General features: G+C 41.0%; 1 protein-coding gene across 3 annotated transcripts in view; it reads left to right on the top strand.

Moving 5' to 3' along the window:
- The window catches only part of atad2b (ATPase family AAA domain containing 2B), a 66937-nt gene that overhangs the window by 18467 nt on the left and 31036 nt on the right, over window positions 1-17434 (top strand). For all 3 annotated transcript variants that reach the window (XM_037086066.1, XM_037086064.1, XM_037086067.1), the window contains exons 21-24: window positions 2078-2271; window positions 2385-2544; window positions 5459-5581; window positions 7704-7832. In XM_037086066.1, coding sequence (XP_036941961.1) covers window positions 2078-2271; window positions 2385-2544; window positions 5459-5581; window positions 7704-7832 — 606 coding nt within the window. The remainder of the gene's footprint in view (window positions 1-2077; window positions 2272-2384; window positions 2545-5458; window positions 5582-7703; window positions 7833-17434) is intronic.

Genomic DNA, 17434 nt, shown 5'->3' with positions numbered 1-17434 from the left:
CAGGGTTTGGATTGCTGCTAGTGAGTGAAGCGTCCAAGGGGCTGTGGAACCTTCCTAACAATGTCGGCAGATGCCTTGGGCGCGGAGTGGTGCCTTGGGATAGGAGCAGTGGATATCAGCTTGCCTTGCTTCTTCACTCTGTCATTGGCCAGAGGCTGTTCCTTAGTGTATTTCAAAACCTGTGTTTGGAAAGAAGCGTAGCTAATGATTTTTCTTGGATTTTTTCCTTTTTTTTTTTTTTTTTTTAGAAGAAGGTCGACATGGCTGGAGAATGTGCACGGCGGTTAGAGTGCTATAAAGAAATGTGATATGACAGACAAAACTGTCCAGTGGAATTTAAATTGTATACCAAGATGGAAGAAGATTGTGACAAATGATACAATCGCTGTAGTAAACGTCTGTCAAATATCCAACAGTGTTTTATTTTGGTTTGTTTGCGGTGTGAAAGCAAAGGAACCAGCCATGAGATTATTCATAAAAGATGTAGGATTTTAGTCTTATATGGAAAGCTTAATTACTCATAAATCCATCTGCTGATTGTGAACCGTTGAGTGATCCTCTCATTGATCTGTCGCCTATAAGTCGCGTTCATGGCTGCACATGTGCATGTCATTGCGTCGATTTTCCCTCATTAGTGGTCTAAAGCTGTTAAACACTGCTGTGCTTTATCCTACATCATGCGCTGTTGTCAGTCTTCAGCACAAAAAAATGTGTGATGACGATCCAACAATAATAAACTCTGAATCATTACTGTACAAGATGTCTCTTTTTCATGCTGTCTCTACCTGTTAGTCATTATTCCTAACATGGGGTCTAATTGCACTCTAGTAATACTGCTAATGCTTATAATCATTTATTTCTTTGGGGGCTATTTGTTACAACAAAGATTAAAGGCCGCCATTACACATCAGGAGCATTAAAGTGATGCTTAAGCTGCTGTGGAGTTTCGATTTGAATTATGCAGGATGACAATTGCCAAAACTTTCCAATCATTAAGTTGCCTGTCAGTCTGTATGACTATCAAGTGTACTCCTCTTGATTTGGCTGTTAAAAGTCAATGTGAACAGGAACTCAATCAGAACTGAAGTGCAATAATGTAAGATTTGTTCTCTTGGTCTATCTGAAAACATGCTGAGAGTGTTATTCTTTAATTTGATATGGACAATTCAGCACGAAGGTAGTGAAAGTAATATTGGCTTTGTCTCAATCAAACAGTAATTTACCGATGGTCTCAAGCGAAACCCCCGTGGTTAAGAGTGTGGGCTTGGAGGTGCACTTACTGTCGGATCCTGAGTGAATGTTTTTTTGAATATTCAAAAGACAACCTGATGAAGGTCTTTGCATCGAAGCGTTACTATCAAAAGTAATTCTTGTAAATGCAAGTGAGGTGAACATTGTATGGGACTTTTTGCGCTGAATGTCAGACTTAAAATTTCACCTCTCCACAGTGAATTTCTACTTTTGAAAACCATCTCTCAAGTACCAACACGTTTGGTTTGATACCCAGTCCCATGTATTCCTGTACATGTATTTAACCTAGCTTTCATAACAATCACACATTTGCTTGACTCACAAATAACGGCATTTTATCGATTACCTCGATTGTGCAGGAATTGTGAATGTGGGAATTCCCTGTTGTCTCCACCCTTGAGTGCTGCACATAATGCGCGTGTGCTCGGTAGAAGCGCATCAAAGCAGCTGCTGATAAAAGGCAGTGGCCAGTTATACAAAGGTGGGCCTGTAGCTTTCCTTCAGCTACAAGGATCTTAAAACATGCTTTTCTTTCCTTTTTTCCTTGGGAAAGTACTGTTTGGTCGGTATTAGCAGCACTGTTCAAAGGAAATGGTCAAGGATCAGGTTTGAGACGAGGCTGTCTGTAGCTTCCAGCCAACGTGGAGCTGAATGTTGATATTCTATATTTGCATTGTTGGTATATTGATTTTTGCCTGAAGTTGCCTTTTGTATTTTGCTGCCGTAAGTAAACGCACAAAGTTTACTCCCCTTGTTGCAAGAGCTTTATTTCAAACTATTTTTTACATTTTCACTTCCAACTTTTTTATGCTTGTCCTTCCAACAGAGAGACATAAAGAGGTATTGCTTGTGGCAGAGGCTCCAGGTCCGAGAGTCCTGTCAGCAGAGGAACAGCGCCGCCTGGCTGAACAGGAAGATAACACACTACGGGAGCTCAGGCTCTTTCTCAGGGACGTGACCAAGCGCCTGGCCACTGACAAACGCTTCAACATCTTCAGCAAGCCAGTTGACATTGAAGAGGTATGGAGGAATGTAGTAGCATCTTCAGGTCTCACCTTTACTTTTAGCGCTTTAGGCCTTTTGTTAAAATATACTTTTTTTTGTGTGTGTGTGTGTGTGTGTGTGTGTGTTAGGTGTCAGACTACCTGGAGGTTATTCGGCAGCCTATGGACCTGTCTACTGTCATGACCAAGATTGACACCCTCCAGTACCTGACAGTGAAGGATTTCCTGCTGGACATCGACCTCATCTGTAGTAACGCTTTAGAATACAATCCTGACAAGGATCCTGGAGGTGAGGAGGAAAATTCCACAGGGACGCTCATGAATATATACATTCACATACATGTAGGGTACGGGGCATAAATGCACATGCTATATGTACATAAAAATTCATGTGGGCACAGTTCATTTGCTTGCACTCTATTGGACATGTGCATATACATTTTTTTTTAACTTAAACTCAATCTGCCACAAGAGACAAAATAAAAGATTAAATTCCAAAACGGCCGACATTTTCTTTTTACTAAAATAGACTACATTAGGGATGGACTGATTATCAGATCAGATATTTAGTTTTTTTTCTTCCTGATTCCCTCTAAAATAAATTAAATTAGAAATGCATCACTTTGGATCTGATGTAATAACCTTTCTGTGTCTGTAGTCACCAATCCGTGGTCTCATTCAGTTTATCCCAACACTCAAGAAAAAAACAGAATTCTCTCTCTGTTAATCCATAGAGATGAATGAATACTGATCATTGCATCCATGACTAGGTCAAATAAGTGAATTCACCCAAATGTCAATAAATCCTGTTAATCCCAAACTCAATTTTAAGATTATCCTTCGAGCTGTCGATGAATATCCATAGATAACCTGTCACACTTATAAATTCCCTATGAAACTCTTTATTTTTTGTAAAGGCATGTGGCATCCTCTAATAATTAGACAGCACTGGACTATCCAAACAAGTACCACTATGTGCTTCTGTAGTTATTGTTGTATTCTATTTGGCTGTCATTGTGTGAAGAAAAAGTAATTAGATTTAACACTTAATGACTTACGAAGAGGGCTTCCAGGCAGTAAAATTACAGAACCTCGAGATGTTTTTCTTCAACTTGGAAATTCAAATGATGTAAAGTGCATACAGCCCCAACTGAAAATAGCATTTCCACAGTGTAATACTTGCTCCGTAGCTGGGAGAGGCTGCATATGCATGAAAATTTAATTGTCTTGTCTTGCAATTTGAACTGATTTTTTTTTTTTTTTTTTTTTTTTTTTTTAAACTCATCCCGTCTCAGCACCTTTTCCAAAGCCTAGTATGGGCTTCATAATGAGTGCTGGAAAACACAAAAACACACAACGACACAGAGACAAGCAAAGACGTAAATCCAATTTATTTGTCAGCTGCGTTGCAGTAGCTGACAAACAAATTGGATTTATACTTTGCATGGCAGGGAAAAGACCATGAGAAGAGAGATGCATGTTTGTGTTTGGATTCAAAAGATAACATGGAAAAATGGTGGGGAAAGCTGAAAAGAGCTCGTTGCATCAAAGAACAGGACTTTCTACCGTAATCATATGCTCATCAACCATGCCATGATGTTAACTGAAAGATGCACACAGTAGGCCTTCGGACCATTCAATTGATGTGACTATTTTAATTCTCGCCTTGTGTGTTTAGCGACTCCGGTTCCCTCGCAAGGCACAGATATAGCTGCCTGAAACTAATGGGAAGCAATTCTCTGCCAGCCCAAATGAATAAATCATATCTCTGTCTTTGCAGGCGAGGGTCTGGGTCATTTGTTGGAATGCAGGGTCTACAAATGATACACTAAAGGGGAAAAATGCAATTAGGCAGTTTAATAAAGAAGACTAACGAAGCCTCTTGCCTGCTCGCCCAGTGTTGGGCCCAGGGAATATCGCCCAGACCCTGCACAATTACGCTGCTGGGGAAGTTCTACACTAGCTCACAAAGTGTTGGGAAAAAGCCTCATTATCCGTTAGTGGTCTCCTTTTCCTTGTCCTTCATACTATCTTTATCTTACTGTCCTCCATGTACAATAATTTTGGCCTCCTTGTCTTCTACCTCCTCACCTTGCTAAATAATTACTTTGTTATGTTAAAAAGGCTGATATCTCTGTGCTGCACAATGTGCCTCTGTGTCACAGAGACTTCTTTGTTGCTTGAGGGCGATAACAACCCTTTGACTATGAAGGAATGCATAAGCAACAGCGTTGTATGTCACTACATTCTTGTCTGTTCTAGGTGGTGAGGTTAGGCGGGGCCCATAAGGGTGCTGATGAGCTCTCGTCAGCCCAACTGGCCTTTGACACCTTTTCCACTGACAGGCATTTCTGCCCACTTTCATTTACACACACTCAGACATACTCTGTCAGGAGAAAAGTGCATGCACATACACATACATACACACAAATTGCCTCCATCGCAATTAGGCCAGCCATCCTCCAATTAGACAAAGGAAGCTGGCAGATTGTGACCCCTCTACCACTCTCTGCCTGAACTGTTCTCCCTCTGCCTGCTGTAATGAGAGACTGCCTGTTTACAGTGGCTGTGCTTTTAGCCTGCCTCTTCAGCTCAGTGTTTATTTTTTCCTCCATGGATGCAGGAGCAGGGGAAAAGGAGGATTTAATGATGCTGTGGTACAGCTCAAGTAAAAGAGGCATGAGAGTTAAAAAAGGTTGAAGGAGTGAATGAGTATGCATTTAAACAATATTTCAGATTGCATGCTTACTGTACTGTACAGCAGTGTGTACTGTATGTACCCACCTTTGTCTTAAACGGACAAAGTGGTGTTATCAAGACTTTTCATGCATGTCTGATTTCTGCCCGCTAACGTTTCTCACCAGAGCCAGCTCTATCCTTTTATTCTTACTGTGAGAAAATGCTACAATCCCTTTTCTCACAGATGCAGCGAAATGGGGAGGGCTTGCTATCGGATCCTTCCCTTATACACGATAGGATGTCGAGAACATGCAACATGAAACTGCAAACTACAATTCTACACAAGCCTTGTTGGCAGGAGAAAATGACGAATATCTTAAAACTGTTTTTAATACCATGGCAGAGCTACTGGCTCATATTCTGTGTAACAAAGGACATGTCCTTGAACACATGCTCTCATAGAAAACCACATTTTTGTGTCGTGTGACTCAAGTGTTATGTTTCACTGTCTCCTTCTCTCTCAGACAAGGTGATCAGGCACCGAGCATGCAGTTTAAAGGACACAGCCCATGCTATATTTGCCTCCGAGCTGGACCCCGAGTTTGACCGCATGTGTGAAGAGATCAAGGAGGCGCGCAAAAAGAGGGGTAAGAAAATCCCTTAAACAAAGTATAATGGAGGGAATGTTTTTTTTAATTTTTTAATTTTTTATTGATTTGAATAAGGCACACTACCTTAAAGTAAACTCTCTAAACTGTTGTGCAGGGAAAGTGGGACACCATAGAATGTGAATATCTCGCCATCTCTAACCATGTGTAAACATCATATCCTTAACTAGCCTCGTATGAAAAACAAAGTTTTTTTGAAGATCATAAACTCAACTAACTGATGCTACTTTATAAAAACTTCTTTTGACTGCAGAGCCCTCTTCATCTAGGGATTATTGTTTGCATGATATTATTGGTAGAGCAGACCAATAACTCTGAACTGAGCATCGTTTGTTTATCTGAATATATAGCAAATGCATATAGTTGGAAGAATACACTCACTTGAATAATGAGGCCTATTTGGTCTGTGTTGGCTGTATAGTCCCCAGCCTCCGCTCTCACCCCCTCTTTTATTTTGTAGAACTTCTTTGATTGATTATTTCAGAGAACAGAAACATGCTTTTGGGAAAAAAAACAATCTGTAGAGTTGCCCAGTAATACGTGATGGAGCAGTCCGTTTTTAATGTAGAGTATGTGGCGCAGAAAAGAGCAATGCCCGAGGCTCCAGTGTTCCAGACAGTACCTTCTGTGCTAGCTGTCTGCCCGGCACTCTGCATCTGTACACTCACCAAACAGCCTCAAGTGGTGCTGAGTGGATTTAGTGTAAATCTAACTTAGCTTGGCGCACATAGGAAACATGCACATATGATGCAGTGAAATTATATACCTGAACTTTTAAGTACTGTCTTGTGTAATTGGTCAGACATTTAATCACATATGAATATTCTGTTTGCTTGGCTTGTCCATACTAGAGTAGGCTAATTAACAAAACTCCTTACATTTAATTAGGTCCAGCTGTGTGCTTGGCAAGACAAAATGTGAAAAATCTGCGGGTTATACACAAAATATTTCATAAACCCGCTCGCTTTACAGATGGATATGGAATGGGATAGATGAAAACATGACAAGAGAACAATGGAAAAATTACAATTGCAGTGAATTATACGATAATTTCGCCAAGACTACAGAGTCAGAAAAGATCTGACTGTAATTGTTTTCATTGACCATAAACAGATCTCCAACCCTGCCCTTCATCCCCACTCAGTGTCCTTTATCTTTACCCATTCAAAGAGAGGAAACCCCTTCACACATTATTTAGCACTTCTGGTCTGTCGTCTTCTTGTTAAATTTTTAGAAATATGAAAAAGTTCACCAGTGTACTGAGGGTACTGCACAAGAAGCCCCAACTCTCTCCTAAAACATTATCTACAGTATGCACAGCCCTACCCCCTGAGGGTCTATTGACTTCTGACTTAAGCCACAGAGGCCTGACTCTTCCGTGTCATGCGGGAGACTTATCAAAGAAGAAGCAATTTTCACAAGTCACTCTTTTGCGTTTGATTTCCTCTTTTAGCATCTAACAGCACAGGATGCTAAATTAATATTGCAGGAGCAGAAGTCAACTGCCTGAAAGGAGGAATACAGCAGTGTAAATATTTCATCTTCCAGTCAAGGTCCAGCTATAAAGCTATCAATTAGCCCAGCACGGCATGATGTCCAATTTGAGCAGTGTGCAAAACCCACAGTGCATCTTTGGGGATTTTCTCCCCCGTGACAAGATGAAAGGAGCTGTGATAGATTTGGCCAAAAACTTAAACACCAATTGATGTCAGAGTTAAAATGTCTCATTTTCAGGGGCTTGCATGTCTCCATGCTCCACCTCTGCTTTTCATTCCTGTCACACTCAAGCTCTCATAATCAAACGTATAAAAGCCATTCGAAATAACACTCTAATGGTTATATTTGTGATGATTGACATGTGGCTGGACCTTACTCACCATATCACAACCCCTTGGTCATCCTTTCCTGTCGGATCAAATTTGTTTTATTGCCTGTCAGAGTGCCTTCGTAGTCACTGGTGTTTATGCACACATTCACAAACACTATCCTACCAGCTGTATATTCAGAGAGGTTTTCCCATTTACACTTGCACACAATTTGCCCATACACACACAAAGAGCATTGTTTGTTGTCGTTAACTGATCCTGCATGATCACCGCAGACCTCCAGACGCCAGCTCTGCTGACGGCAGCTCCGGGTGCTGTGGCAACCAGAAAGCATCACACTGCAGGCGAAGAGCAGGCCAGGAGCAGCACTCAAGGCGAGGCCACTTACAAACAATGCACCACTAGTAAGTATTCAAACCATCCTTCAGACCACAGACCTTGGTAATTGCCTTTCATCATAAATGGGGTGAATAATGACAACTACAGAGTGATCATGCATACAGTACGTGTATCCTATCCATGCCCCACATACACACCTTACTAAAGGGCAACTTAACTGACAGTTGTCCACTGTCAGACCACATGATGGTGAGATTGATAGATAACCTTTCTGACCAATTTGCTTGTGAAAAGGTGAAAAATTACAGCTACCACTGGATTATATTTGCTGTTTTGCTAACCACGTATTAAGTAGATGTAAACAGCTTTTGTGCACAATCATATCCCAATACTAATCGTGTGTGCATATTTTTGAAGAAGCAATGTAGTACGCCTGCAGCTCTAACATAAGCAGAATACATCAGTATCTCCAAGTACAATTTTACCTTCCTGTTTCAAACTTTCTCTCTTTTCTTTGTTTTTTTTTCCCATCTCTGACGGTGCAGCAAGCAGCTGTATTGGATTATAGCAGCATACCAGATGTATGTGGTGCCATGCACCTGCATACACATGCATACACATATATTTCTCAGCAGTGGAGAAGCATCACACTGAGAAGCCTCATTAGCGAGGCTGCTCTCTCCTAACCACTCTGAACATGACCATGCCACAGAGCAATTACATGCCCACCTGTGGCAAACGGCAGGTGCCTAAGGGTGACGAGAGGGCCAGATATGGGCAGGGGGCAGACTAATGAGGCTGTTACCTGAATCAGAGTTAGGCAGGTTTTGCATGTAATCTGAGAAGTGCCCTCCGGCTTCCACCTGGACAAAGTAAGGAGAATGAGATCGGTGCCTTCAACAGTCATCATGAGTGTAAACAATACTATTAAAGACACAGGAGTGTGGAGGTTTGGTGCGTGTAGTAGCATATTCTTCGACAGGAGTAGTTGAGCCTCCATAATCATAATGATATGGTTGTTTGTTGTAGCCAAAGTTTAGAATCATTTCTGTGTGTGTGTGTGTGTGTAGTACAGTTGTCCAACACAAGGTGGTGCTTGTCCCTCATGAGAGTGTTCCTAATGGAATCCCTGCTGTGTGGGTGAACCATTTCTTCTCCCAGGGAGATGGTCCCTTCTTGAGAGATGAGGGCCTCTGTTGGCCACCATAAAAACTGTACTGCTGCTCCTAGAGAAAACAGTAATATAGCACATAGGAGATATCTAGACTTAATTGTTTAATCCCTCTTAAAATAATTCAGTCCAGCGAGCTTTGATTGAATAGCGCAACATCAGACGCGATCCAGTGGTTTTTCAAAGACGTATTATTTTTGTTCAAGGGGTTGAAATGTCTCTTCACCATTGATTGAACTTCAGAAGATTCACACATCTATGGTTTATACCCTCTGTATCGCACAGGCAGTCCTTATGAACTCGGATCTTTGTGTGTATTGTACACATGTGTTAATATCTACATAGAGTATTCATTCATTTATTGCACATAAAACATAATTTCTAACCAATCAAAACTATTCATTCACACATCTGTAACAGTATAACAGCAAAGTAAAAGACGATCGTATTAGGATGTGAATCAATTAATTGAGTAATTGTGTAATCCATTAAGACCGCTGCTTCTTTTTTAAGGGTGAAAGCCAGCACCAGCCCTGTATATGCTTCTTTTAGCTATAGTCGTTATCTACCAAGCCAAATGTCAGGGATGCGGACCACCAATTTAGATGCTCTTGGGAGAGTCGTTATCAGCCCCCACCAGAGGCTTAATTAATTAGACTAACTCAGGTGATTAATTTGTGACATCGGCAGCCAGTTCTCACCTGGAGCACCTCAGCAAGGCAGCTATTAGGCTAATTGATCACAGAGTCAGTCATGTCTAGAGGTATGACACAGCCTCCTAATGAAAGCACGGTGCATCTGGTGGAGGAGATGCCAATTTCTGTGTCTAAACCGGAGAAATAAACTCTTCATTAAATTGCACCCACTGCAGTCGTCGGGTCATTTAGGGGGTTGTTGGCTTTCCCTTGCACCTCCATGGAAGGTCAGGACACATGAAGGTTAAAGTTATCCAAGATCATTACCTGCAGGGGGAGGCCTATCTGGTGCAGTTTTGGTATCTGCAGTTCTATGGGGCTTTTATCTGGGCCACCTCTCCCTCTTTCCTTCCATCCCTCTCTTCGGTTTTGCCTAGAGCTGAGAATTGCCTGTGACATTCAGATATGGCGGAGAGTGGTGGCAGGGATGATGTGCGCTGTTTGTGACTGTGGAGAAAGTTACGCAAAAGGATTTTTAAAAGCGAAGGTTATTCCGGAACCGTGTCAAAAGCAGTGAGATCTAGATGGCTCGGGCACCTGCTGTCGCTGCCAGGACAATCAGGGTTGCAAAGGTAGGAGACCTTCTAGCTGTTAATGCACAAGAAAACGGGAAGAAGGATGTGGTTTCCATTAGCTTGCATGGATAGCTCTGTCATGGTTTCTTGGATCGCCCCTCTCTTACAGCCTGTATCTGTCTAACTACCCCCTCTCTCTTTCCTGCCACCCCCTCCCTGGAGGAACTGAAAGACCAGGACCCATTACCTGGGCCACACTGTAGGGTTCATTCGTAGTGCTGCACCATAAGGGTCCCAGTTCAAACAGAGTGTCTTCCTTTCATTTATAATTAAGATATCTCAGTGTTTCTCATTCACTCATGGCTGTTTTTTGCAACTTAAATCAGCTGTCTTTTTTTTGACAGTCCGAAGGCATATGCAATTGATTGCTTGACTAAATATCAATATCAGATTATTCTCTTGCTTTTTAGAAATGTCATACACTTAAGTGGTGTGCTACTTTCCAGGTTGGCAGAAACCTTTCTTGGCCTGTGTTTTTACTTGGCATGTCTACCAGTGTTTTTCCACTGCCAGTTGACAAGATTCCTTATTCAACTGTTGAACTGTTTATGGAAGAAAAGAATAACGATGCGGCCGCTGCATAATGTGTCCTCCGCGTCACTCAATAGCATGCCCAAGGCAACAGCTACCAGGCTGCATTCATGTAGACGGAACACTGCTGCGTCTCTCCTCCCCCCTGCCTTGTGTCTGACATCACGGTAAACAGACAGCTCCTCTCCCCATTGCCAGTGTCAATCCATCACAAGACCTTGATGGGATATTTAAAGTCATAATAAACACTCCCGCCTCCTTTTACCTCAGGCTGAAGTAGTTACTGTGTAAAAGGATGGCCTGGATTTTTTTTGCTCAGGACAAAAGGGCACAAAACAGGCACGCAGCTTGTGACATGCTGTCACAGTTGCAGTGCAGGAGGAAGTAGGTTAATAGGATGGCACTTTTTTCATTTAAAAACAAAAAGCACTGTTGAAGACAAGTCTGTTGAATTGTTTTCTCATCTGTGCCTTTTCTGTTTAGAGTGACTGAGTACTACATTTACTGGTGAGAGTTTAACCTGGAAGCCAGTGCATTTTGCATGCTAGCTGATGTCCATAATGCCTCCTGAGTAATTGTTTAACTTGCAGCAGCTACGTACTCCTAACCATTGCCAGTTCTGAAGCTATACACTTCGAGTGCTACATGTCAGTAATTTGAGAATTAAGTCAGCGTCACTCTACAAGGTCCTCCTTTCATCCAGCCATATTGTAAACACCCTCAAAGTCAAGGAGAGGTAAAGGAAGTTATCTTTTTTTCACTTGCTACTGTTCTGCCTGTCGCTCTCTCATATATTCTTTTCTATCTCCCCGAGTCACTCTGTTTAAAAGTTTCTGCTTGTTTTTCTCCTTCATCTCACATTTATACTTTCAAATTGGAAAATTGGAAAAGAAAATGTGATAATCAAATTCTGGCCTGTAGTCAATCCTGCCAACATTGCTGTCTTCCAGCTAAATACTGGTACACTAATAGATTCCTTTATTCTAATTATATAATTTATTTTAAGGTAGTTATTTTATATCAGTAATCCTATAATGGACTTTTTAGTTAACATTTCATGTACCAAAACCCCGTCAGAGTGACATGTGGTAGACCACAAGTGATAAAAGACATCTTGTTCTGTGAATGCAATATATCTTCAGCTTCCTAAGGGGTAGAATAACAACACACTAGTGGTCAACACCAGAGAACAAAACATCTTGCCTGAAACTAAAATGGCGACTTTATTATTAGTTATTAGAAGTGGACACCGATTCTCCCCAAGCTACTTCTTGGCTACCAGGGGAAGACAATCTTCAGTTGCACACTCTGACACCCCAGAGGCGCTCACTAATAAAATCCATGCAAAGCATGCAAAGCCCTGAGCGAATAAGCGCTGAGCTTAAGCTGCCATTTTGTGGGCACAGATGCCTCTTGGATCATTGTGGCACCAAGCGTGAAATGAATGTAAAATCATCCATGATGCCTCTTGCTTCCATTTATTGTTTTAGGGTGTAGATGAGCTGACATCAGTGTTAGTGTCTCCGAAGATTCATTCTGTGTCTGCGGGCTTTTCACTCCCATCATATTTCTATGTATAGTTGTTGCTGCTGCGTGCTGAGTGTACACAATCGACAAGGTTGGGTGGTGATCCTCTTCACAGGATTTTAATGCCTGTTGTTTTTTTTTTTTATTATTACAAAGCAATGCAGATAACAATATACACTATATTATTGTACACAGCCTCCATTTCTGCCTGAAACAAATGAGCCTGGAGAGTTGCATTGGAATGATTGAGCTTTGCTGCTCATTGCCTCTGTGCATGCCCAATGACTGCAAGCTGTGCTGCCTAAGGATGTTTGAAAGGTGATGGAAAGGGAGAAGAGATCGAGGGAGAGAGGGAAGCTTTTGAATACTAGACAGAAAGCGTTGGAATGCCAACAATGCCCAATTATGATATATGGTTACTGCCTCTTCAGAAGCTAGGCGTGTGTTACACAGACAATGCCAGGGGTGGGCATGTAAAATACTGCCAATGTGTAGGTGGTTATTTCAATGCCGTCATTTCTTCACCTGATGGCAAAGCTTTGTGAAGCCTATCAGCCTTCGTGCAGTGTCTACACGCTGAAATTTCTGCTGATTGACTGGTTAATCAGATGGCTGCACCTCAAATGACACATTCATTGTTTTGAGATTGTGTTTTCTTCCTAGGAAAATCTGTCCATCACAAATTACATTCAGAGTCTTCCATGGGTGGTTTGGATTTTCACAAAGGATTGGCTGGCCTGCCATTCCAATTAAAGTGAATCTGTTGCTGTGTTTTCGATGATAAAGGATCATCTTTTTTTTCCTGGGTTTCTGTCCAACACCAAGAGCAGCCCAACATCTCAACATTTAGGCTGTACTACAGAGAGAAAATTATACAAGGCCTCCTGGGCTTTTACTCTCATTGTTTTTTACCATAGTGCAGTCGATTAGTCAATTTCAGTAAACATCAGAAGCTAGTAAACGCCAAGCGGCCTAATGGGGTGCATTCCCTCTCTTGGCCTGTTTCTGATAAGTTGTAATTGACTGGAACAATTGCACAAACATAATGCATTAGTGCTTGATTAGTTGAAATGACTTATGGATTTGTTGGTGAGATCCAAATTATCTTTTGGACTTTATGCAATACTCAACCTAGCTTGATGGAAAGTGCTATCTGTTTCTCATTAAGATCCACCTTTTTAAAAACATGGCCAGCTGATTATGGTTTATTATGGTTTGCATCTGAATGCAGAGAATGTTCTTGAAGATTCAGTTACTGCTGGTCTGATTTAAGATATATCACCCACAGTAGTATCACAGAGGATATCAAATTTTGTTATTGTTTTTTTTTTGTGTAATTAACTGAGTAGTTTTGGTGATATTGGCGCTAATGCCAATACATTTTCTTAGTTAAGTTAAGCACATGTCTAAATGTTCAGAGGAAGAGATTAACTCTCCGTAACACAAAGTCAACCATTTAGACTCACCACTCTGGGGACTCCTTAAGAGATGGCCACATTAAGAGACATGAGTCACATCAGACCACCAGAAGAATAGGAAATGTGCGCCAACTGGGTTTTTAATTACATCAAATTGCTCGTAGAATTGTACTTATCCAGGCTGAATCGCCACATTTCCATTAAAACCCAGGGATGAGATGCATTTTTCTCTCAACATAGATGCCCCTTTCCCACTAACCACTCATTAAGACCAAGTGCAGTTATGTAACACATCAGCTCTCCAGGGTCTAAGTCAGATATGTGAATGGTTCAGTGCTATTTGTCAAATGATCTTATCAGTGGCATGTCAGTTACAAATCGCCCCGGTTTCATGCAGCATTAACATTACAAATTTCAGTAAGAGCTTTAAATTATTTTATGAGCTAGTCCTGCTCTTTGTTGTTGTGGCTCCACCATGCCATTCAGGAACAAGTGGCTGTAAATGGCACTTTGACTGTCCCACAGACCTTTTCAGCGGGCGCACCTTACAGGGACGCATAGAAATGCAGTCCAACCACAAATTACATAATCAAAGATTAACATAGTTGAATTACTGTTGCTCTGGTGGATTTAAGAAAAATGTAATTGTCGCCTTCACAAACAAAATCAGAACTTCTTTGTTAGATTATATCACATTATAAGCTTTCTGGGCAGCAGAATGTGTTCACTGTTGCCCAGACACTGCAGAATAATACAACTGCTGAAGGCTATTATTCGAATGTTGCTTTAAGTTAATTCACTTTGGGGTTTGAATGTGCGGCCAATCCCTGATCCGTATTACACTACAGAGTTATATTCATGAAAAACTGGTTTAAAGTAATGAAAAAAGTTTTGAAATTAAATTCTAAGGTGAGTGTGGGTGGACTGGATATACAAACATCCCTTGCCTCAGTAAAAAAAACCTCCCAATAATACAACCACTGACTTCAAAGGGAAGAAAGTGTCTGTACACAGGAATGTGAATCCATATAATCTGCTATCAATACTACTGAGAATTATTATTCAGAACCACCTTTTATATGCTGTGTCCTTTTTGTATCGGTCTTTTTAAAATTATATTGCAATCACAGTGAAATACAATTGCCCAACCAGCTTGACCACTATAATTTTTACATGTTATGGTGTCCATTTCTGAGGTAGATTTTTTTTTTATTTTTATTATTGCAGAACAAAGTCAAAGCAGGAGTAGAAACTATAAAAACCTCTGTTTTTATAAAGCCCTCAGGTGTAGCAATGAGGTATATAGGAAGCAACAGTAGCGCAAATGGCAATTAAGTATAGGCTTGACAGCCTAGAAAAAACAGAATTGGTTATTGTAACGCAAGTACACAGCTGGCATATTTAGCAGATCAAAAGCACAGCACCACCTGACTTTGCCTGCTTAAACTAACAGACTCACTTTATTTCAGGTAGACAGTGTACATATTCAGTAAAAACGTTTTTGTTTTAGAAAAAGCACAAGCTGATGTCAAGCTCTATTTTTATCATTGTGTGTTAGTAGAATTGTTGCACCAGCCGAAGACAAAGCTTCACTAATGACCTCAAAATCTGTTGCCAACTACACCACTTGGCAGTTTTAGTTAGGATTCGCTTTAATCTAGACACTGTAAGAATGTTGCAGTTAGTTGATGGAGGAACCATATTTCTTATTTTCATCAGATGAATTTTTAGTGGAGCTGTAGTGATCTGCAGTCACATCACGCCTTCATTCATTGATGCTGTTCATAACAGCAGGAACCCAACTTTTAAATATCACTTTAAAAAAGGAGATTAGTGGATGTTGTAGCAGCAAAGGTGCCCCAAAAAAAAGATAAGTGGTTCGACTTTCCAGAGGTCTGAGCACAGCTTGATCGTGTGAGGATGCAGATGTTTGTTTTAATGTTGGCACTAAGGAGCAGATGATCTTCGGGAAACAGAATGTTGAAATACGGGGCATGAAGGATGTGGAACCGAATTGTTAGTCTGAGCGAATAATTGCTCATACTCCAATCACAGTCTAGTGATTTGCAGTGACATCATGTATGTGACTTGAATGATCAGATGGACGCGAGACCCAATTTAAAATTTTTTATTTGACAGCATATAAAAAAAGTCAGTGTATCTTGAAATGAATCCAGTAAGGTGTCTGTGCAGAGCAAAGAATCCCTGTGTAAACAGTGTTTAATTTAATATCTCTTTCTGCCGAGTCCTATTATTATACAGCCGTGACGACCTGAATCCCTTAACAGACTCTCAGGGTATCTAATTGGTATCTAATCAAATCAATTTAGGAGGTGTAGGAGGTCCAACAAAATACAATGGCTATCCTTCACAGTGAATGTGATATGCCTTGAGATAATGGCTTTTGTCAGTTGGTCAGCAGAGTGTAAGCAAACATGGCAATAACAATATATCCAGTAATAATATGACCAATTAGATCCCTGTAAGGACGTCAATTATTTTATTTTTATTTACACAGGTATATCGTTAGTGGTTAGATTGGTATATTTTCGTAGATCCACTAGTTGCATCTGATTTAAATACTGCTATTGCAAGGTTGGAATGTAAGAAAAGATGCAGCCACAAATAGACATGGAGCTGGCAGGCAATAAGGCTCAAATCTTTAATAGAGGGGTTAATTAGAACTTTGTGCTACATTATTCTAATCATATGGAAATATATTTGGTGCTCTCATTGCAGGGCACAATGTATCCCGAGGGTCCAGAAGCAGGAAGAAAAGAGTTTTTTTTTAAATTTATTTATTTATTTTTATTGGTGAAACTCTAGTTCTCCACCTTGTGCACCAACTGTAACATCAAGGTCTTACCCCCATGTCACAATTTGTTCACAGCTTTTAACTTCAGAGTTTCATTTTATACAGTAGCGAGCTGTTGGACATCGCCATTCTCTGTTGGCTCTCCCCCACAAGGAGTGTGATATCTCGTACGTCAGTCAAATGAGCCAACTGGTGCAAATCTTTACCTCATCGCTCTGCCTTACAGCTTGTCTGTATGCAGGTTTTTGCTGGGGGCGACAGACCTTTCCCCCAGAAGGCTTTCATACCTCGCTTTATATGTACGCTTGCACGTAGGCTGACATCTTCAACAGCACTTGGAGCTGCTGGTGCATTAGGGCATATCTGTCTTGTGAGAAGAGGGCACCACAGGCACCATCATCCCACTGGCCATTTACTGAGCAGCAGAGAGGAGAAGGACATAGAAAGATAGATGCTCTGACTGAATTATGTCTTCAATTCCTCCACCTTGTGACTGTATTTCCTCTTTGTAGTAGTGTGACTATGCAGTCAAGACATGGTCTGCCCTTCATTGAATATGACAAGGTTTGACAATACAAATTGCCCAATGACCTGCTGTCCTGTTGAGATTCCTATCTTCTAAACCAGTGACCCTGAGGGCCACCTTAGAGTATGAGAAAATTGGTAGATATGGAATTAGGGTTGATCTGATACCGGTCTGGGAATGGCTTTGATACTGCTGAAAATACTATTCGCGAGTACACAATTATATCCAAGGCTCTGATAGTCCATAATTTATTTCTTGGAAATTAGACCCTACTACCACCCCCGCAGTGTCCAGTACACCTGTATGATTTGTTTTACTGCACAAGAGTACTCCGTATCAGCAATTGCATAAAGTTCAAAAAGGGCGTTTCAAGATCATTTTCCACACATTCACTCAATCACAGACACAC

This window comes from Acanthopagrus latus, chromosome 22 (assembly GCF_904848185.1).
Source record: "Acanthopagrus latus isolate v.2019 chromosome 22, fAcaLat1.1, whole genome shotgun sequence".
In the NCBI taxonomy this organism is placed as follows: Eukaryota; Metazoa; Chordata; class Actinopteri; order Spariformes; family Sparidae; genus Acanthopagrus; species Acanthopagrus latus.
Note: the sequence above shows the minus strand (reverse complement) of the source record. Positions and strands in the feature narration are given on the sequence as shown.